Source organism: Pipistrellus kuhlii, unplaced genomic scaffold (assembly GCF_014108245.1).
Source record: "Pipistrellus kuhlii isolate mPipKuh1 unplaced genomic scaffold, mPipKuh1.p scaffold_m20_p_3, whole genome shotgun sequence".
Classification (NCBI taxonomy): Eukaryota; Metazoa; Chordata; class Mammalia; order Chiroptera; family Vespertilionidae; genus Pipistrellus; species Pipistrellus kuhlii.
In genome coordinates, this window is record NW_023425529.1 from 17,839,267 (window position 1) to 17,862,708 (window position 23,442).

The window sequence follows — 23,442 nt, forward strand, 5'->3', positions numbered from 1 at the left end:
ATGACAGATTTGCTTCAAAGGATTTCATTTTTAGAAAGTCTTAAAACCATCCTTTTGAAGACAGAATGCATCTCAAAGACTTCTTATTTCCCTCAATCAAAGAATCAGTACTCTTGTAGAGCCCATACAATGTCTCATAAGGCACAATCAAAACACTTCTATCATGTTTTGAAGAGCATTTTCTTATTGACTTTTCCCCCAAATCTCAAATTCATTCTAAAAATCACACACACACTTCACATTGTTTATTATTATTAAATCTCCAGTACCTGAAAGATATAAACATGGATCAAATGGAAGAAAATAGGAACTGAAACTAAACTATTCCAGATACACATAAACAGACTGATTTTTGTTCTGGTTGTCAATCTCTCTGAAAGGAGTATCAGGGATAGTAATTCTGATATGGAACCAAGTTGAGACTATTTCTATCCTAGAAGAAATTCCTAGGAGACAATCATTGGAATCTTAAATAGACAGGGAGAGGTATGTTTGTAATAAGTTAAGATTCCCATAAAGAGAATTAGCCAGAGCAGATGGGGGCTCTATTGAGAAATTGAGATGAAAAAACATATATATGAATTTAAGCAAACCAAATGAATTAGCTTTGTATTTGTTAGCTCAGTATAAGAAATTATTGCTAATTTCTCATGGACTTATTGACTGTTGGAGCAAAGGATCTTACATACATTTAGTTCCTCTGTTTAAGTTTCTCACTCCGAGTATTAAGGAAGACATAGAAACAAAACAAAACAAAAAAAAATAGATCTTGAGAGAGAAGAAACACTAGAAAGTTATCTCAAGATCAAGAAGGTGGATTACAACAATCTTATGGATTTCAGGGCCCAGTTGGTGATAGGATACTTTGTGACTGGTGATTATGTGCATGAACTCCCAAGCTCAGAAGTACTGGTGATCTTGAGCAGGAAATATGAAAAATCTTCTTGTGCCGGTCAGAGCAATTGCCTTTCCAGATTTTTTTCCATTTCCCTTTGTCTCAAATATCCTTTGCATTGACTTTGCGTGGCTCAAGCTTTTTGTTGAATTGTTGCATAAACGTGGATCAAATGAGAGAATAGTTTGAAACCAAACTATTACAGGTGCACGTAAAGAGAATGACTTTTGTTCTGATCTTCAATTTCTCTGAAAGGAGGGAGCACACAGTTGTAGTTGAAGCTGGAGAGTCAATCAGCTCATGGAATGAATGATTCACAGCTGCTAGGGAAGTCTCTCTAACTTGACTGGGGTCGCCACTGTTTCGCACGCACACCGCCTCAACTCTTGGCAGTTCTTTGAGAAAAACATTCCACTGAGAATGGTCACACAGTCCCCATCTCCTAAACTGGTGAAATCTATTTTAATCTTAAACCTTAAAAAAGAAAAGAAGTTAACTTAATTATATTTTATTTATAGAAAGACATACTAAGCACTTAGAAAGTACATAGGAAATATTCCTAGCTTGATAACAATTATAGAAGAGATGCCCAGTATGAGTTTATTGGAAAGATGAAGTCAACAACCACTTTCATTTCAGCCCCTCCATTTCCATGGTCATTCTTTGAAGCATCATTTCAAACAAAGCAACCAAAACTATTTCTATTTAAAATTATGGTACATGTTATCATCCAATTTTAACATGTACTTTTATAGCCATCTGATAAAAATTGCCTTCTCTATGACTCAGTTTATTTAACTGTAAAATAAAAATGATTGCTCTAACTGGTTTGACTCAGCCGATAGAGTGTCCTCTGTGGACTGAAGGGTCCCAGGTTTGATTCGGGTCAAGGGCAAGTACCTTGGTTGCAGGCACATCCCCAGTAGGGGGTGTGCAGGAGGCAGCTGATTGATGATTCTCTCTCATCGATGTTTCTAACTCTTTATCCCTCTCTCTTCCTCTCTGTGAAAATTCAAAAAATATATTTTTTAAATAAATAAAAATGATTAAGTTGTATATTTCCTATGTCCTACAATTTTATTAACACTTTTATCTGTCTATCTCAAGACATCCTCTTACAAACATAGTATCCAATACAAAGCAGATGTCCAGTTAAGGCCAATTTGTTGGTCTGTCACTCTCTATTACATGCCTTTCCCACAAGATATTCTGAAGGCTTACAGTTCAGAAGTGTAAGGAGCTCCATCCACCCACAGCCAGGCCTTGTCACTGTCGTTGCGGGATAGCCCTATCCAGTAAGAGTAGAAAAACTCAGAGTAGCTCTGAGGCATGGCAAACTGCTGCAAAGGCACACAAGAAAACGTTTAGCTTTTAAAGATATTATAACACACACACATATATATACACAGTGACGTGCAGTAGCATCCAACACTTTTTTATATGAGAACAAGACATGATTCCTACCTCACATAGATAATAATTCATTTAAGTGAAAGCCTCTATGCTAAGGTCAGTTCATTTGTTCATGCATGAGAGACATACTGATATTTTGAAACAAAGAAGCACATCAACCAAGATTTAAGAGTGACCTATTATTTTCAAGTCATGGGATAAATACTTAGGCACATCTTAAAAAAAAAATACAGGAGGCAGATTTGCAAAGAGATGTGAAGTGATTCTGGGAAGTGGAAGAAAAAAAATGCAGGAATGAGGAAGAAACTTTTAGAAATATATGCAGAAGGAACTGACCAAAAGGAGAAAGAATAATAAAAAGATTTAATGTTAAAAGAGATAGAAGAAGATTTTGGAAGGATGACTTATGTCTCAGACTAGGAAGAGGAGAAAGAGAAATTTTCATACACACACACACACACACACACACACACACACACACACACACACTAGAGGCCCAGTGCATGAAATATGTGCATGGAGGGGGTTTTCCCTCAGCCAGGGACCCCTCAGGGGGTGTCTGACTGCCAGTTTAGGCCTGATCCCTGAGATCAATGTTCCTCTGAGTCAGGGATCGGGCCTAAACCAGCAGTTGGACTTGGACATCCCCTCTCACAATCTGAGACCTCTAGCTCCTAACCACTCACCTGCTGCCTGCCTGATTTCCCCTAAACTCTCTGTCTGATTGCCTGATCACCCCTAACTGCCCTCCCCTGCCGGCCTGATTTCACCCCCAACTGCCCTCCTCTGCCAGCCAATTTGTTTCTGATTGGTCAGTTTCTATGTCAGTCAGTGTCAAAAGCTCTGCCTCCTAGGCAGCCATTGACTCCTTACATTCACCCACTTTTAGTTCTGATTGATCAGTTTCTATGCCAGTCAGTATCTCTGGGCCTATCAATGGGGACTGATCAGAAAGGCAGGGCTGATCAGCAGCCCCAGTGGAGGCCTGGAGAGAAATGAAGGCCCTGCTATTGGCCAGGTGGGAGAGAAAAAGGCAAGTTCTGATCAATAGATACCACAGAGGCTATGAATCATACCTGGCCTCTTTCTCTGCAGGCCTCTCTTTGGGCCTGATCCACAGCCCCCTAGGCAGTCAGAACTGGGTTGTGGCACTGGCAGTGGCCCCAGTCAGTGCTGGGTCACCACGGCAACCCAACAATAACTTCTGGTCTGGTCTAGCCTTTGGTTGTAATGGTCGTTACAACCCTGGCTCTTTATTATATAGATATCCTATATAATAAGAAAGGAATATGCTAATTATCCATTATGCCATGAGGCATAACAACCGACCAACTGTGCAATGACCAGATCTCGGATCAGCAGGAGGGTGGGGCAGCGAACTACAAGTAGGTGGTGGAGAGTTACAGGAAAGCTCAGGACAGCAAGTTATTGGGAGGGCAGAAAGATCTACAGGAGGGTAGAGCAGTGGGCAGAGAGCTACAGGAGGGTAGCAGCGAGCTACTGGCACACAATTTGTGCATAGGGCTACTAATATATATATATTCCTCACATGAGGATTTTTTTTATTGATTTTTAGAGAAAGAGAAAGGTTGATATAAGATAGGACCATTGATCTGTTGCTTCCCATATGCTCCCTGAATAGGGATCAAAACTGCAACCTAGGAATGTGTCTTGAGGGAATCAAACACAAAACCTTTAAGTGTAGAGGATTATGTCCTAACTACCTAAGCCACCCGCCAGGGATCATACATATACTTTCAAATACATGCACATATACATGTATAAATTGATACAAATCCCTGATTGAAATAAGTGAGTCTGTGGACCTTGACTCCTTAGATTATCCTTCTTCAAAGACATCTTTTAGAGAATATTTCAAACATTGACCAAAACTCAGGACCTTACCAGCACCTCCTGTGTCTTTATCTTCAGCATGGTTGAGTTTTCAGCAGTGCAGAAAGAGTCACAGTCCTGCCAACTCTTGCTCTTTTTATAGAACTGGTAGCATTTGTCCCCATGCCATTTCCAATTTTCTGGGCAAGGGCTACATCTATGCTCTTAGAAAGAAACCAATTTTTAATAAGTTATTTTCTATATAGATCTGTTTTCTTGCCTCTCTTGAAACTATATAGTATTTGATGACCCAAGAAAGAATGAACTCCCTTTCTCTTAGATATTATTTGCCGATGCAATAACTACAATTGTTACCTAGCACCACTTATATTCCAAGAATTATATTTGGTCCTGAGAAATTAAAATAGACACTACCTGCTTTCATGGATATAGAGTCTCACAGTGAATGATTGGGACTTCTTGCTCCTTGCCCTGTGCAATTCAGCACACACACACAGAGAGGATGTCCAATACATACAGAACTTTGCATATGTCCAGAAACTCAACATACATTGTACTCAAGAAACAATTGAAGTTTTGATAATTTTCTTCTTCAAAATCCTCTTATATAATAGCAAATAGGTTTTTTTAATGCAATATACATCAATAGGGTATGAACTCTTTTCTCATTTTAAACACACATAAACTTTTAGAAAAAAAAATACTTAGACAAGTATGAATTAGAATGGTAAATATCCATGTATCAGAGATTAAGATGGACATCCAAGTTAGAGAATTAAGTACAGAGTTCAAGGGTGAGATGGACTACTGTGGGTAGTGGTTGTAAATATAGGAACTAAGTCCTGACAGCCATATCTATGTGGGAACATGGCCTTGGCCTTTGAGGGTTTGGGACCTCAATAATTCCACAAAATGGTAGGATGGAACCTCAATAATTCCACAAAAATATTTATTTTCAAGACAATTCAGTGTCAAAATGTGAACATTGAAATCTGAGTGGTCAATGCAAATAGATATTATATTATTGTTTGTATTTTTATGTATATTAGTAATATTTCATAAGGTAAAACAAAGTTTTAAACAAATAAATAATTTATATTGCTTTGTAAGTCAGTTTGTATTTATGGCCTAGACCTTATCTCTTGTATACCAAACTGGCTATCCATATCTCCACTTGGATATCTAGATTATATTTCAAATTCAACCTGCCCAAAATGTCATTCCTGGTTTCTAACCTTCCCTTTTATAACCACAGAATTCTTCATTCCTCTTGATCACATTTCTATGCTTCTAGTTGCATTGCTCAAAAACTCTGGAGATATCTTAGACTCCTTTATTTCTCTCACAACCCATTTATTACATCATGCATTCATCTCCACTGATCATATCCTAGTTTGGACCACCATTATCCTCTTCCCTGGATTACTGCAGTAGCCATCTCTTACATAATTTCTCTGTTTCTATCCTTCCCTCTTCCAGCGTGGATTCAACAGAGTTGCAGAATGAGCCTTTTAAAATTCATGTCACACATGTATTTCTTATGCTCAAGATCCTGTAATGAATTCTCATTTTGCTCCAAATGGAAGACAAATCCCTTACAATGTCCCCTAAGCCATAAATAATCTCAACCTCATCTTTTATTAGTCTTCTACTCACTCACTCTGGTCCAGGTACACAAGCTCCTTATTATTCCTTAAATATGCAGTTATATTCACCTCTTAGGCCTCTTGCATTGTCTAAAATGTCTGAGTTTCAAGAATCCCTTTATGTGTTGCAACACAGATGTATCTGAGCTAAATGATTTCAATAATTGGACATGATCTGGATACCCAAACCATTAAATTTGCCAGACAACTAGTTAAATAATTCAACCAATGAATTAATATATTGGTTCCCAGATACACTGTACTGACAGACATCCTGAGGGTGGGAGGAGCTTAGTGATCAGGACTCACCTCCAGTTTTGTTATAAAGCTCACGACAGTATTTTTCAGCCACCTGCTGCAGAGTTTCTACAAGCTTCCTGTTCTGGGCTTGGAGGGATTGCAGTTGTTGGGAGAGATTCCCCGATCTTTCTTCCAGTTTATTAATGCTGTCTTTCTGCGTGTTGGATAGCTGGTAGAACTGAAAAACTAAGCCAAGTTACCAAGTTAGTCTAGACAGTTTATTTATTTCCATGTCTATTTTCTGCATATAGGGAAGATAAAACAGTATCTTGTGTATGATCACAGGCTCTGAGCTCTCTCATTACCTATATTCAATTTTGGACTGTGGCACATAATAAATTGTATTTCTGCGGGCAAGTTAGATTCTCCAAGTCTGTTTTCTTATCTGAAAATATGGAATCATATTTTCTAATTTCAGGAATAAATTCCTTAACTATATTTACTGTTTAATAAAAAAATTTTGTATATTCTAAAATCATTACTCAACCTAAACCCACAAATCCATTTATCCTTTGTCTATTGTATGGAGTATTGACAATGTACCATAGATTATCTCATTCAGTCATTAAAATGGTCATACTATCATTTCTAAGTTTTTATACATTTGTGGTTTGACTCAGTAAGAATAAGTTACTATCATTTGATTAAAAATGTTCAACACTCAGATTTAAACTCCAGGTTTCTACTATCAATCTAAATGCAAAAATCCTTTATGAAAATAAAACCCTTTATGAATCATGAAAGTTGCTTTATATCCTTAAAAAGAATGGTGGTTGCAAAACAATAGTTAATTATATCAAAATAAAATAGGAATTTTGGGATCAGAGTAGAAACTACTTTTTTTTTATTTTAAAATTTAAGATAGTAAAAGTTTGCAGATTTCCTGCAATTTTTTTTTTTTAACATTAAAACCTGCTCATCAATGTAACCGTTTATTTGGAACCACCTTCTTCAACTGTTTCAGAAAACAATGCTGTAATGATCACATGTGTCCACTTCACATGTAATGAGCAAATGTGTCTACTTCATTTTTTAAGTTTTTGAACTTATCTTTACTAATTTGAAATTTAAAGAATTTTATGCATGCATTTTTCCTTTTCTTATTGACATAGATTTTCACAAAAGGATAGTATAACTTCCTGGACCTTTTGAAAAATATTATAGTGATTAAAGACCTGGTCTTTCTCCTTATATTGTGGGGGTGCAATATGAATGGGGGTAGTCTTCCCTCTGTGTTAGCCCACTGAGCTTACGGTGAAAACGACTGCCTCAAATCTTTTGCGAAATGGAAGAAGCTAAAGCACGCATTTATTAATAATAGTTGATTTTAAATATTGGCATACTTAAACAAAAACTTCTTATCTCAAACAGAACATAAAAATCTAGCTAGCGATTGATTTCTTCCACTACTCACTACTTAAGTGGTACTTTGGAACATTGTACCACTTAAGGAACATTGCGTTTATCCATAAGCTCTAGAAGTACAAATATTTCTCATCTTAGACAAACCTTGGAGCCAGGATCCTCCCCCAAGTCAGAGTGCAGACTTACACACAAACCCCAGTACGGCCAGGCCAATCAGCAGCACCAAGCACAAAATGATCAGGATCAAGGCCACTGGACGCCATGCTGAAGAGGGAGGTGGCTGCTCTGCAGGAAACAAAAGAAAAGACAGAGGTTTTTTTTGTGTGTGTTTTTTCTCTTGGATGTAGGTCAGCTGCAAGCAAGAGGAGTTGGTTCTGGGAAAGAACAAGTCCTGCAGAACAGTAGTCAGGGACTAGATAACATTTTTCCTGCCCTCAGAAACATTATCATAATGCTCCAGGCCAAGCCTCACCTTCCAGGCTAGATTTTTTTTACAAGCCCCATCCATTGCTATTCCCCCCACACCCACCCAGTCTTACTTTGTAATGAGTCAAGTTACGCTTTATTATTATCTTTATCTTTCTTTGTTTGTATAACTTTATTTTTATCAAAATTTGAGTTACATAAGAATCTCATGTAAATGCCTGAAGGAGGAACAATTTTATACATCATCAAAGAAGAGATGAAATTAATTTTTGTCACTTTTGCAAAATATCATCCCTCCCAAGTTTCACATGCTTCTTCCAAAAAGCAAATTGCATATCCGTAGTGAGAAATTATTTTACTGTTTCTTTTAGGGATTTTTTTTTGTTGTTGAAAGTCCTTTTTTTTTTTGTAAAGATTTTGTTTGTTCTTTCAATTGATAGCTCTCCAAAAATAGGTTATAGAGAAACAAATCATTGCCATGGCCAGAGTGGTTCAGTTAGTTAGGCATCATACAATGCACCAAAAAGTTGCCAGTTGAGTTGCCAGTTGGACAGGGCAGATGCCCAGGTTGTGGTCAATTCCCAGTAGGGTGTGTGCAGGAGTCAGCCGATCGTGTTTTTCTCTCATTGATGCTTCTCTCTCTCCCCACCTCTACCTTCTTTCTCTGTAAAAATAAAAAGACATATTAAAAAAAAAAAAAAAAGAAGAAGAAAAGAAAAAGGAATATGATCATCAATTTCTCAAAGATAGATCCAAGCTATCTCAATTTTGAGCCAATCCTATATAATAAAGAGCTAATATGCTAATTAGACTGAATAGCAGAATGACCATACAGACTACCTTCCAGATGACCTTCCAGACGAAGCTTGGTCTGTGAGGGCCAGCTGAAGGGCTGGCTGGGGTTATGAGGGCTGAGCCCTTTGCACAAATTTTGTGCACCAGGCATCTAGTCTATATACAATATATAAAAGTCTAAGCTACTGGAATGAACAGAATGACTTCACTGCTATGATGTGCACTGACCACCAAGGAGCAGATGTTCAATGCAGGAGCTGCCCCCTGGTGGTCAGTGTGCTCCCATAGCCAACTTTCCCTGGCCAGCCAACCTCTGCAGTCCCTTTCCCCGGCCTCTGAGCTGTGACTGGGAACTAGGGATGGGTTGTGACCCCTGCAGCCCCTTTCCCAGGGGGGCCGAGGACTAGCTCCCTTCTTGGGGTTGGTGGCCAACCTCCTGTGCCCTGCCTCTCCCCTGGCCAGTAGGACCTGATCAGCCGTGGTGGTGAGGGAAGGAGGGGAGAGAGGTGGGAAACCACACAGTGGCAGGGCAATGACAATGGCAGCATCGGAGTCTGGTGTCTATTCCTTGCATGCCTGGTCTGGCGACCTTCGCCTCCTCTCCAGCTTGGTCCTGGTTGGCCTGGTCCCCAATCAGCAGGCCCTGATCAATGGCCAGGCCTAGGGACCCCACTGTGCATGAATTCTGTGCACCTGGCCTCTAGTTAAGTAATAAAAAAAAAAAGCTTATAGACAACATCCCTTGTCTATATCTTCACAATTTACCATGTGGTAATTTTTATTTATTTTTTATACAGAAAGGAAGGGAGAGGGATTAGAGAGCCAGAAGCATTGATGAGATAGAAACATTGATCAGCTGCCTCCTGCACATCCCTACTGGGGATGTGCCCCAAACCAAGGAACATGCCCTTGACTGGAATTGAACCTGGGACCCTTCAGTCCACAAGCAGACACTTTATCCACTGAGCCAAACTGGTCAGGGCTACCATGTGGTAATTTTAGGGGCTCTACTTAGGAGAAGTAAACCTGTCACCTAATGAGATCAGCTATCAATCTGAATGAACATGTGAATCTGACAAGGAAGACTCCCTGATAAGGTGCAGGTTGCATTGAGATTAAAATGAAACAAAGGGAGAAAGAAACCCTAAAACAAACTGATCTCTTTATGACTTGTGAGTTTCACTTCATTAGGCATTCAAATCAGGTTCTAAAACAAAAAGATTAAAGAAACATAATTTCAATTCCTCTTTAGAAGAGTACTCTACAGAATTTATTCTACGTACAGAGATTTGTACCAAACATTATTTCCAAATAGGGAATGATAAGTGGTAAAGATGTATAGAAATAGAAAATATCATCACTATCCTTTGAAACTTACAATCTAGTAGGGAAATTAAGTAAAAAAAAAAGGAGCAGACATTGATGTATTTTAAAATGTGAATCTTAATTTCTCTTAGTAATCATCTCCTTCATAAAAAACTTTCAATAGTTTGCATTACAATTTGAATAAAATCCAAATTACTTTTCATAAAGACTCAGATTGTTCTTTAAAAAAAAATGGAAATTTGATTATGGTATTTCCAGACGTCCAATACCTTTATTTTACTTAGAATAAAATTCTCTAAGAACCTACATGACTCATCATTTTTGCACTGCTCAGCCCTCAGGCAAATGCTCTACTCCAGTGGCCTCTGTTTATCCTTGAAACAAACAATCTGGTCACAATGCCTTTGTGCTAGCTCTGCCTCTACCCCAGCAGTAATCAATCCTCAGGTGGGTTTGTGGGTAGGCTACTTCCTGGTATTCAGCTTTCAGTTTAAATGGCACTTCCTTAGCAGATGTCCATGCATCCATTAACCCATTGTGTCTGATTTTTAAAACCAAGATTATTAAGTGTTATTTTCATGGATTTGTTTGTTTTGCTCTATCTCCTCCCCCTTAAATGTATACTCCATTTAAAAAGTGATCTTGTCTACCTTGTTCACCAGTGTATTTCCAGTACTGAAAATAGTGCCTGGCACAGTAGAGCTGGATATTTAGTGAGTAAATGAATTAAGAGTGAAATTATAAAAAAACACACACCAAAAAAAACCAAAAAACTACTATTTCTTAAAATACATAATATTTACAAAGCTATGGAAGATTATCTAAAGTTAAACCTTACTGATTGACTTTTTAAAATCAACTGACTTTTCAGCAACCTTTCTGTCAGCAGAGGGCAGACTCTGCTAAATTTATCTCCTAGCTCTACTGGCTTCTATCATTGACATGTGAGATTCTGAATCATGAGCAGATCTGAGAGATCTGGCCTGTGTGCTTTGATCTAAGTTTTCCTGGAAATTGTGATTTCTCAAGGCATTGTCATTAAGAGTATCTCAGAGCAGCAGAGCATAAAAGAACAAGTCTAAATAAATTCTCCAAAATTTTGTCTTTTTAAAGTTCTATATTGCCAAAGAACATCAACCAGGCGGGTGTTTCTAGATTCCAGAGATACATGTGCATATGTGGACCAACCACTATGCTGGCTTTATTTTTCTCCACATCTCTTATTACCACCAGATATATTATTATACATATCTTATTTCCTTTGCTTTACATCTGTCAAACTCCAGTAGAAAGTAAGCTCTTTTTAAAAAAAGATTATTGTTCTTTTAGCACATAGACATTAGTTGAAATAAGCTCAATTACTATATGTATTGAGTGGCCAGATTATTATGATTTCTGAACACAAAATAACCTGGCCACTCAGTGTGTGTGTGCCTGGCGGGGGGGGGGGGGGGGGGGGGGGGGTAGCAGTTGGCCAGCCTACCTGTTGGTCAAACTCCTGGTTGAGGGAACAATTTGCATATTAGCCTTTTATTATATAGGATATACACTGAGTGGCCAGATTATTATGCATTCAAAGATCATATATACTAGAGGCCTGGTACATGAAATTTGTGCACAAGGGGGCTGGGGGGAGGGGGTCCCCTCAGCCCAGCCTGCACCCTCTCTAATCTGGGACTCTTTGGGGGATGCCTGATTGCCGGTCTAGATGGACATCCATCTCACAATCCTGGACCACTGGCTCCTAATCACTCATCTGCCTGCCTGCCTGGTTGCCCCTAACTGCTCCCCCTTGCTGGCCTGATTGCTCCTCACTCTCTCCACATCCAGCCATGTCGCCCCCAACTGCCCCCTCCCTGCCAGCCTGGTCATTCGTAACTACCCATCTGCTGGCCTGGTCACCACTAACTGACCCCCTGTCAGCCTGGTCGCCCCCAACTTAGTCCCCCCTGCCAACCTGGTTGCCCCTAACTCCCTTCCTCCCCCCCGCCGGCTTGGCCTCCCCCAACTGACCCTCCCCCCCACCAGTTGGCCAAGTCACTCCTCACTGCCCCCTTTGCCAGCCTAATAGCCCCCAATTGCCCCCCTTCTGCCAGCTTGATTGCCCCCAACTGCACCTCCTCTGCCAACCTGGTTTCCTCCTCTGCTAGCCTTGTCACCCCTCACAGCTTCCCTGCCAAACTGGTCACCCCACACAGCCTGCTTGTTCAGTCGTTTGACTGTCCATCACTAACCCCCTGCCTGCCTGGTTGTCCCACACAGCCTGTAGTTCAGTCATCTGATTGTCCCTTGGGCCAGCCTTGGGCGGCTGGGCAGCTGATGTCAGAGTCTTGCCTGTGCCTTGGGCCTGCCCTGGGCAGCTGTGGGGCTGAAGGGCCTGGGGGACTCTGGAATCAGGAACACAGAGCAGCCAGACCCACCTGGGGGTGGGCCTGGCCGTGCTGCACACCCGCTGTCCTGACAGGGCTGAGGGGATTGGGCGCCACTATGTTTGAGGGCATGGCAGTCAATTAGCATATTCCTCTTTGTTAGATAGGATATTCAATTTTATTTCAAAGGAATCATATTTCCCTGATCATTTGTAAATTTTTCTACTCTGACTCCTCTCTTTCTCTCCCTCACTGATTCTCTCCCTTCCTCTCTCCTCTTTCCTTCTTCCCTTCCACTTTCTCTCCCTCAGTATTTAAAACATCTTCCTGTTCTATAGGGGGTTTCCATACTATGTATGGTTACTTCTAAGAAACCAGACCTTAGATGAAGAGACTGTGATGGAGAGACTATGAAGTTGCAAGTTTCACTTTTTCTTTTTCCCCCCTGTAGGTATTTTTTCTTAACTCTGGTTTTAATATTCCTGAGTCTTAATCCAAGTGTGCTGCTTATAATGTGATCTCTCTCTAGGGATCACTCCCACCCTGAAATAAGAAAAATAAGCTGCTTGGGAGTTGCTTCGGTTTGGCTTGGCTTCATTGTGTCTCTGTTTTTTTGGAAGAGAACTCTGATGCTGTCTCCTGAGGCATGTTTAGAAGAAGGTGGGGACAGGCCAAGGAATGATATAAACATCCCTAGGAATAATAAGATATATATAGAGAAAAAACAGCCTTTCCTGTACCCTCTTACTATAACTATACTATAAAAGGCTACAGTGCTAAGGTCAAATTTTGAACACAAATTCCTTTGTAGTTATAAGAAACTTTGTGGATGAAGAGAGTTGTCACACCAAGCAAGCTGTCATCACCAAGCAACAGAGAGGGGAAATTTTATACCTCCATTCCTTGGGCCTATAGACAAATGAAACAGACATTACTAAACTGATCTATTAGTATGCTTCCAAAATGAAAGGGATCTAAAAGCTGGAAGAGACAAAGAGAATTCAAAGATGTGTGCAAAGCCACATTGCAAACTAGTGGCAGAGCCAGGATTATATTGTCATGCCTAACACCACACTGTCTACATCCCTGTGAACCAGGACTCACAGAGAAACAGGCTATTATATTTAATCTTCAGCAGGAATCCTTGCTTCCAATCTACATGCTGTATATACTAGCACAAGTGTCTTTGGGCAATACCAACTGCATGTCCCTTCTCATATAGGCATCTCAAACTCAAACTGAATTCATTATCTTTCCTATTCTTTCTGTAGTTTCCATCTCAGTTAATGGCAGCATCATCAACATACTATCAGATGGAACCTAGTCAACATATGCTCTCCCTTTCTCTTCCCACTTGTAACCTGTCACAAGTTATTTAAATTCTACCTCCTTCACTACTTTCATATCTGATTCTACCTCCTCATTCCCATACCACCTCAGTTCAGGTTCTCAAATCCCATGCTCATACAGTGCAAACTCTGTCAGCTCATCTGGTTTAATACTCCTTCAATCTATCCTCCTCAGTATAGCTTAGATGATCTTCTAAAAACACATAATTGATTATGTTACTACCTGTTTAGATCCTTTAGTTAACTCATTTTACCTGCTGAATAGAATCAAAATACCTCCCTATGACACAATAGATCCTCTTTACCTTTCCAGACTTAACCTCTGATCAAGCTTCCCCCTCCAACTTTACATCTGAATAATAATATATTGCGTATAGTTCTCTGATAAACAGAGTTATTGAAGACCTCCTTGGCTTTTCTCTCATGTGTCTGTTTGCCTATAAGGCCCTCATCCTCTTAACCTTTCCATTTCTGCTTCTATATCATGAGGAACATCTTAAAGTCAACTCAACTCAATGGTCACTCCCTCTCTCAAAACTTTCCTGATCCCTTTGACACTTAACAGATAGAAGTAACCAGGGTCTCCATTGTACCATGTGTATGCTTTCATCGTGGCACTTACCACACTTATTACTGAGTTGAGAACTATATTAGACTTTAAGTTTCCTCAAAAACAGAGATCATATCATAATTGGCATTATATTCTGTACTTTGCAACAGGCCTACGGTAGCATAACTCCCAATATAATTTGTGGGAAGAAGGCATGAGGATATTATCTTATATCTTTGCTTTCTATCTTTCTAATTTTTAGGGGGGCAAAACATACATAACTTTATATTGAAAAGATGGACATTTATAAAAATAAATGTATATTGTTTATTTTTGTTAATTTTAAAATATTCCAGTTATAATTCTGCCATAAATTATGTGGAATCAGCATTGCTAAAAAATATTATATAAATAAATAATACCAGAGTGATTTTTTTTAGTCTTTTTTTTTTTTTTTTAAGAGCAAAAGTATTTCAGACCTATTTTCCTAAGAAATAATTAGACTTCCATCGGAACATTGCTCTAAATTTCTGCATTATCGCAAGGTGAAAACAAGACATCATACACGTAGGGTAAAATAACTATTTTCAGATGTTTTCCTGGAAGACAATGCTTTTAGCCTCTATTTCTAGTGTTTTAATTTCCACTTCTCACAAAAAGTTGCCAGATGTTTCAGTAGTGCTTTATCCCTTACACTTCCCTCTCCACCCTCCAAGCTCAACAGAATTTACTTGTACACCCTGTTCCTGATTATGCTGATCGCTAATCCTGTGAGAGTTCCTGGCTCTTGTCAAAGGTGAAAAATTAAGTTATACACAAGCCACTTAAAAACCACAGCCCTAACGGCCATCTCTTGGCAGGATTTGTTGGAGGAAAACATATCATATCCTAATGCACTTATCTAGTGGCTGCAGAAACTCACATCCCAAAGTTGTCACTTTGTTTTTCATCAAGGAGCCTGGAAATCCCCTAGTCTCCCCTCACAGGTTACGGGAAGCCACATCAGTGAGTCTCAGGAGGCAGATCAGTCAATAAATAGAGTGTGAATGGAAAATGTTAGAGGGGGAAGAAATAAAACCTAGATAAAGAGACATGGAAGAGAACCGGGGAAAGGTGTGTGCCCAGATTCACCAAAGGGAAGAAAACCTGGATGTGGTCAAGAGAGGAAGGACATGTTCAGATCGAGACTTTGAGTGAGGATCTCTCTGATACAGACGGACACAAAAACAAAACGCTTTAGGAATTCTCCAGGAATGGAATAGTGTGTGTGTGTGTGTGGGGGGGGGGGGGGGGGGGGGGGGTGCGGGGGGGGGGGAGACAACTCACATTTTTGGTATGCCTGCAGTGTACCAAAGACTTTGCATAGCTCATCAACCTTAGTACTAATAGCCACCTTATAAGAGAGGTTTTGCTACTTCCATGTTACATGGTTATAAGTCCATACAAAATACCAGTAATAGTTTTAAAGCACTTAAAACAATGCCAGGCACATAATAACCAAAGTATACATATTTATCATCTACTAGCATTTTATAAATAAAGAAACTGAGGCCTAGAATACTTAAGTAGCATGTCCAATATCACACAGTTAGTAAGTGACTTTCCAGGTATTAGAATCTAGTCCTGCCTCCATGCCAGAATGAGACCTTTTCACTAGACCTTAAGACACATATCAGCCTTAGATTGGCTGAGCTGCCTGGGAAATAAGATCCTTCTCTAGCCCTGGCCATCCTGAGTGTGCGAGGCAACCAATCGTGTCTCTCTCACATTGGTGTTTCTCTCTCTCTGTCTCTCCATCTCCCTTCCACTCTCTCTAAAAATAAATGGAAAAATAACTCAGGTGAGGATTAATAACAATAACAAAAAATATTCTTCTCTACATATATGAATTATCTCTTCTTTGGGCTGAAAAATATATATATTAACATTATATATATATATATATATAAATATATCATATATATATATATATATATATATATATAAAATAAATGTTTTATTAACATGTCACAGGGTAAATTATTGGAAATAAAAGCATAAGATGGAAGCTAAACATAACTGAAACTAAATATTTTTATAATTCAATTCAATCATCTCGATAATATTCTGGAACTCAATAGAACAAAGGGTAGGAAGAAATAGGATCTAATTGCGCCACTGAGGACACCACTTAAATCCCTGAATCACAGAATATCAGAGCTGAAGGTGCCTTAAAAGGCATTTGCTTTAATGCCCCCGCATTCCATAGATGATAAAGCCACACAGTTGATGTTGATTTGACTTTACAAAGGCCTCACATTTCACGATGAAGAACAATTATAGCAAAATACCAGGTTTGGTGTATCTGCTTGGAAAACTCCCTCCAAAGCCATGAGTGCAAAACTAACCAAAAGGTAGCCTTTAAAAATCTAACTTTCCAGAGCAAATCACAGACAGTAAATAAACAGCATTGGAGTTGGCCCTCAGGGGATGGCGGGAAGGAGAAGGGACAATGCTTTACTCATACACACAATCTCAACTTTGTAGGACATACCTAACTGGTCAAAACAACACACCCTCAACTGCAAAGCCCTCTGCCAGTAAGAGAATCTTAGAAAAACAAACGTCTGCATATACAGAGTTTAATTTTTTTCAGATATTCTTAAAGGAAGTGGAACACAAGTGGTGGAAAGTGAACAGTTCACATGATTGTAAATCTTCAAAACATTCACCCGCTTTTCCCCTATTTTGTACATTCCTCGGAGAGATAGCTTATCTCATGCATTTCTCAAGGGCCTGGCCCATTTGGACTCAGGAGGACTGAGTGAGTACCTGTGTGCCCCTGCTTTGGGCGCTGGGATGGAGTGGAGGTTTGCGAATGCAGGCTCAAGGTGGTGCCCCATTCATCATCCAGCATGTTGTTCTTGCTGAAGTATTTGGCCTGCATCAGGACTCTTACAAAGTTGAGGGCGAGCTGTGGCTGGATTTCCCCGAGCTGGCTGGCTTCTATGGGACAGTTCAGGAACGCAGGCACTGAAAGGCATTCCTAATGCTCTTCTCTCCCAGCAAGTAGCAGGGAAGCGTCTGACTCCAGTTCCTGCCTGGAGAGGCCCAACCCCTCCCCTGTAAACTTGTATTCTGAATGCCAAATTGGTCAGGCAGAGGGGAAATAGCATGTGTTTTCTGTTTGGGCGGTCTCTCTCAGAACAATTACCGAAGCAGTGGTGCTTCTCAGATCTCTTTTGTTCATCTGTTTATACTTCCTGTTTAGCTGCGTAAAGAAGGCAAGATCTTACAATTCCAGAGTCAATTAAATTTTGAGACTCTGCAAAACAATAATCAGTCAGAGGGATATATTATGTATTTTCTTACCCATCATACACTCGGTGAGGCACTTATAGCAAATTTAACCTCTCTGTGCCCTTGAGAAAACAGAAGAGACTACAGGACCAGCCTCTTCCTTTCTCCAAGGCAATAGTGTAAAGCATCATATACAAGGAATGTCAGGAAAAAAGAGTTCTTTTGAGGATATCTAATTGATTCTATTCTTTTATTTTATAAAAGGGAGATTAAAGCCCAGCTAGGTGAGAAATTGCTCTAAAGTCACATAGCTGCTTAGTGACAGAATTAGCCTTATAAGCACTTTTTGGCCCTGAATGGGTGGCATAGTTGGTTGGAGTGTTGTCCCATACACTAAAATGTTGTGGATTCAATCCCCAGTCAGGGCACATAAGAGAAGCAACAGATTAAGATCTCTCTCTCTCTCTCTCTCTCTCTCTCTCTCTCTCTCTCTCTCTTCCTCTTTCTAAACATATCCTTGGGTAAGAATTAATAAAATAAAATAAAGGAAATAAGAAAGAAGGAAGGAAGGAAGGAAAGAAGGAAGGAAGGAAAGAAAGAAAGAAAGAAAGAGAGAGAGAGAGAGAGAGAGAGAGAGAGAGAGAGAGAGAGAGAGAGAGAGAGAGAGAGAGAGAGAGAGAGAGAGAGAGAGAGAGTGAAAGGAAGGAAGGAAGGAAGGAAGGAAGGAAGGAAGGAAGGAATGAAGGAAGGAAGGGAGAGAGAGAGAGAGAGAGAGAGAGAGAGGAGGAGAGAGAGAGAGAGAGAGAGAGAAAGAGAGAGAGAGAGAGAGAGAGAGAGAAAGAGAAAGAAAGAAAGAAAGAAAGAAAGAAAGAAAGAAAGAAAGAAAGAAAGAAAGAACGAACTTTCTGGTTGTCAGTTCAATTCAATAATCTTTCTTCTTTCAATATGAAGACTCAATTTAACATTTTATATCACGTGGTGCATCATGGTAATGAACACAATTTCCTGGAAGTAAAGACTTTTAGAATTGTTACTAACTACCTGGGACTTTAGGAAGCTAGTGACAATTTGTGCCTACATTTCCTGAGCTGAGAAGGAAATGAGAAGTTTGTTTTAGATAGTGACCAAAAATTCTTCCCAAATCAGTATAATCTATACTAATAAAAGGGTAATATGCTAATTAGACTGGGAGACCTTCTGGATGTCCTTCCAGACAAAGCCATGGTGGTGAGGCTGAGGCAGAGGCCATTAGGGGTGAGCAGGCCAGAAGAGGGGGCAGTTCAGGGTGATCAGATTGGAGGGGGGAAGTTGAGGGTAATCAGGATGGCAGGCAGTGTGGTTGGGGTGATCAGGCAGGCAGGTGAGCAATTAGGAGCTAGTGGTCCCGGATTGTGAAAGGGATATCCAATTGCCGATTTAGGCCTGATCCCTAAATGGGCAGTTGGAAAGCCCCCGAGGGGTCCCAGATTGGAGAGGGTGCAGGCCAGGCTGAGGGACACCCTTCCCTCCCCCCCCCCTGTGCACGAATTTTGTCCATCAGGCCACTAGTAGAATTATATTATTCTACTAATATATGTCTATATTTGGGGGTGATGGCTTGGCTAAATTAAGCACACTAAATATAGGGTTTGGAAAATGCTTGGATTAGGGTCACCAACCCTTATGAGGGATGGGTCAGAAATTATATATTGTGGATTCATCATGCATCTCAACCTATGTATTGTTTACTGAGTTATTCTAAATAAAGCAAAAGTAAAAAGACCTTTCTCTTGCATAATGCCTTGTAAAAAAGTAGGAAATCAAAAATCATTTGGTAATTTTCATTGGGTTGATATATTAGAAAAGGTTATAGAAGAGAAGGCAATAAAAAATTTTGAAGGAAATGGTAAGTGAAGCACAAATGAGAATGAGGCAGAAAGATGAATATTAGAAATCAAAACAGGGGCCTGAAAAATATACATTAAGGAGATGTTGATAATTATGATTCTAATGAAATGTCAATGAAAGCTATTTTCCAAACTTTAGTTATTCACATAGGTCTTTGGCAATTTTTGCCCAACTATCTACATTGGCATTTTACTACTTGTCTTTAAATTATTTTTTTTAACAATGACAAAAATATTCTTTGATTGAAGGTACTATTATCTGAGACATATCAGTATAAAATAAAATTATCTTTCCTTTTAGAGCCTACATCCTATGGAGAAAAGCAGATGATATACAAGAAAATAATAATCTAGCTTACTAGATTCTGATAAGAGTTATGAAAAATATATGGAGGATAAAGGGAGATCAGGAATATACAGGAAGGAGGGTTGCTAATTTTATTTTATTTATTTATTTATTTATTTATTTATTTTTAAATATATTTTATTGATTTTGTACAGAGAGGAAGGGAGAGAGACAGAGAGTCAGAAACATCGACGAGAGAGAGTCATCGATCAGCTGCCTCCTGCACACCCCCCACTGGGGATGTGCCCGCAACCAAGGCACATGCCCCCGGCCGGAATCGAACCCGGGACCCCTCAGTCCCCAAGCCGAAGCTTTATCCATTGAGCCAAACCAGTCCCGGCGAGGGTTGCTAATTTTAAATGAAGGAGAGTCAGCCACATTAAGAAAATGATATTTTTTGCAGACTTAAATGAGAAACCTGGAAATTTCTAGGGTAACAGTCAGCTAAAGAGAACAGGGAGCTAAATAGGTATGAGGCGGAAGTATGCCAGCTCTAGTTGAGAAACAATAAAAAAAAAAAAAAATCAGTGTCCTAAATGGAATGAGTTTAGAGAAAAAAATAGCTTGACTCAAAAGAATAAAGTAGTCCACAGTGATTGACTTATGGACAATTTAAAGGGTTTTTTTTTGCCTTTTATTTTTATTTTTTTTTCACTCTGAGATATATGAGACATCATAGAGTTCTTGTAGAAGGCTGACATGCTTTGCTTTAAATTTAATGGAATCACTCTGGTATGTCTGAAAATAAGCAGAGGACAAGGTGGATGCTGGGAAACTATTTTTAAAATTACTGCAATTGCCCAGCCAGTGTTGCTCAGTGGTTGAGTGTCAACCTATGAACCAGGAGGTCACAGTTTGATTCCCGATCAGGGCACATGCCCAGGTTGTGTTCAATCCCCAGTGTGGGGCATACAGGAGGCAGCCGATCAATGATTCTCTCTCATCATTGATGTTTCTCGTTCTCTCTCCCTCTCCCGTCCTCTTTGAAATAAATAAAAATACATATTTTTAAAAATACACACCTATTCGTACAAAACTCTCCAGGAATTCCAGTCCAGCTCAGAGGGTACCAGAGACATACAGGAAGATAACTGAGCTGTGTGGCTTTAGGGTGAGGCCACCAATGTCATTGTGTGGAGCCCTCCTCCACATGAATCTGAATCTGGTGAACTTGCTCCAACCTGTTGACTCCCTGGGTCTCCAACCCACCACAAAGGTCTGTAGGCCCCAGGCAGTGGGTGACTGGCCTCAGTGTACACTGTGACGTTTGATGAGTGGCCTCAGGCTCAGCACGAGCACCAAATCTCAATCTAGATGAACCTGGTAAACATGATTCATCCTACCCTCGTGACTCCCAGAGACCCTGCTTCATCCAACTTGCATACCACTCCAGGCCTTTTCAAAGGCAAGCCTTACAAGCAACAGACACAGCAGCTTATCTCAAGGTGCCTTGTGACCTATGCTGACCTGCCCTACGTCACTGGTGGAAGCTGGCCTCACATTGTGCATTTTCCCATGTAAATCCAGATCCAGCAGAGGCAGTTACCAAGACCTATCACTTAGTGGCTCCTAGCGATTATACCCAGGCCAGTCATAGGCAGTATCTGGCATTGGCCTGCACCAGAAGCTCTCCTAAGAGGCCTCAGAAACAATACTCCCATTGGCCAACTTCAGACCACAGCAGAGCATCACCTGATTAGCACCACAAATGGCACATCCAGAGGGTGGTCTAAGCAAGCACCAGACCCTACAGAGGCAAATTCTGCTCTGTGGTTAAACACCTCAAAAATTAAAAATATAACTACCTTGCCCTTGCTGGTTTGGCTCAGTGGGTAGAATGTTGGCTTGTGGACTAAAGGGTCCTTGGTTTGATTCCAGTCAAGGGCACGTGCCTGGGTTGCAGGCTCAATCTCCAGTCAGGGCATGCAGGAGGCAGGTGATCGATGATTTACTCTCATCATTGATGTTTCTATCTTTCTTTTTTTCTTTTAAATATATTTTATTGATTTTTTTACAGAGAGGAAGAGAGAGGGATAGAGAGTTAGAAACATCAATGAGAGAGAATCATTGATCAGCTGCCTCTTGCATACCTCCTACTGGGGATGTGCCCTCAACTAAGGTACAGGCCCTTGACCGGAATCGAACCTGGGACCCTTCAGTCCACAGGCCGACGCTCTATCCACTGAGCCAAACCAATTTCGGCATGATGTTTCTATTTTTCTCTTCCTTTCCCTTTCTCTCTGAAATCTATAAAAATATATTTAAAAAATAATAAAGTACATTATGACCCAGAAATTCTATTTCTGGGAATTTATTCAAAGAAATCCAAAACACTAATTCCAAAAGGTATATGCATCCCTATGTGTATTGCAGCATTATTTACAATAACCAAGATATGGAAGCAACCTAAGTGTCCATCAATAGATGATTGGATTAAAAAGAGGTGGTACATAAGCAATGGAATATTACTTGGCTATAAAAAATGAAATCTGCCAAAACAGGTGGATAGAGCGTTGGCCTGCAGACTGAAGGGTCCCAGGTTCGATTCTGGTCAAGGGTATGTGCCTTGGTTGTGGGCACATCCCCAGTGGGGTGTGCAGGAGGCAGCTGATCGATGATTCTCTTTCATTGATGTTTCTAACTTTCTGTCCCTCTCTCTTCCTCTCTGTAAGAAATCAATAAAATATATTTTTTTAAATGAAATCTTACCATTTGAAACAATAGGGATGGACCTTGAGCATATTATGTTAAGTGAAATAAGTCAGAGAAATATAAATACCAAATTATTTTATTTGTATGTTTAATCAAAAGCACAAAATAAACAAAACAGAAACAGGCTCATACATACAAAGAACAGTCTGATGGTTGACAGATGGGAAGGGGGTGGAGGGCTGGGTGAAAAAGGTGAAGGATTAATAAGTACAAATTGATAATTACAAAATAATCCTGGAGATGTAGAATACAGCATGGGAAATAGATTCAATAATATTGTAATAACTATGTGTGGTTCCAGGTGGGTATAAGATTACCAGCGGGATCATTTGGTAAAGTATAAAGCACTTTTAAGGATAAGAATTACTTTGTTACAGTCAGAAATTAAGATCTCCTGAAACACCAAAGAATTCTGATTAATCCTAGGTAAATGCCAGGTCAATTGTAAAATAAAGATTCAAGTTATGCTATACTAACTCCATTAGTATAATGGAACATAATACTGGACTACCAATTGAGTTAATGTACAGAAATCACACTCTATCCATCCTGTATCTCAGCTAAGATTAAGGTTGGCTGAGCTCTTTAGATGTTTCCAGCATTTATTTTGACCTCAAATATCTCTCATTTGTGTTTTGTTTTCTTCCCTCCTTACTATAATACCATCTATAATAAAAGGCCAGCAACCATAACAGTGTAATGACCAGAACGACTGATTGACCAGTCACTATGAGGTGCATTGACTACCTCTCAGTCTCTCCTTCCAGCCTGCAGGCTCAGATCACTTGATGGCTAATGAGGAACCAGGGTGGGTGGCAGTGAAGCAAGACTGGGGGCTGGCAAGAGGGATGAAGGCAGACCTCTTGGTCCCTGCCCCAGCCTGCACACCCAAATTAATCGCCGGGCCAACCTAGACCCGGGGTGGGTGGAG

The 23,442-nt window shown here is 39.9% G+C and overlaps 1 protein-coding gene across 3 annotated transcripts; it reads right to left on the reverse strand.

Moving 5' to 3' along the window:
• Positions 1–230: 230 nt before the first annotated feature.
• On the reverse strand, positions 231–23,437 carry CLEC1A (C-type lectin domain family 1 member A). 3 transcript variants are annotated; one of them, XM_045587746.1, is made up of 7 exons: positions 23,428–23,437; positions 17,100–17,221; positions 7,660–7,758; positions 6,118–6,294; positions 4,214–4,365; positions 2,117–2,232; positions 231–1,369 (listed from the first exon to the last, which is right to left on the reverse strand). In XM_045587746.1, the coding sequence occupies exons 2-7, from the start codon at positions 17,212–17,214 to the stop codon at positions 1,219–1,221; spliced, it is 810 nt and encodes a 269-aa protein (XP_045443702.1). In that variant the 5' UTR covers positions 17,215–17,221; positions 23,428–23,437; the 3' UTR covers positions 231–1,218. The 3 variants fall into 3 exon arrangements, with proteins under 3 accessions (XP_045443702.1, XP_045443701.1, XP_036313926.1); XM_045587745.1 differs by having other exon boundaries at positions 2,117–2,235; positions 23,428–23,436; XM_036458033.2 differs by lacking the exon at positions 23,428–23,437 and having other exon boundaries at positions 2,117–2,235; positions 17,100–17,514.
• Between the last annotated feature and the right edge of the window lie 5 nt (positions 23,438–23,442).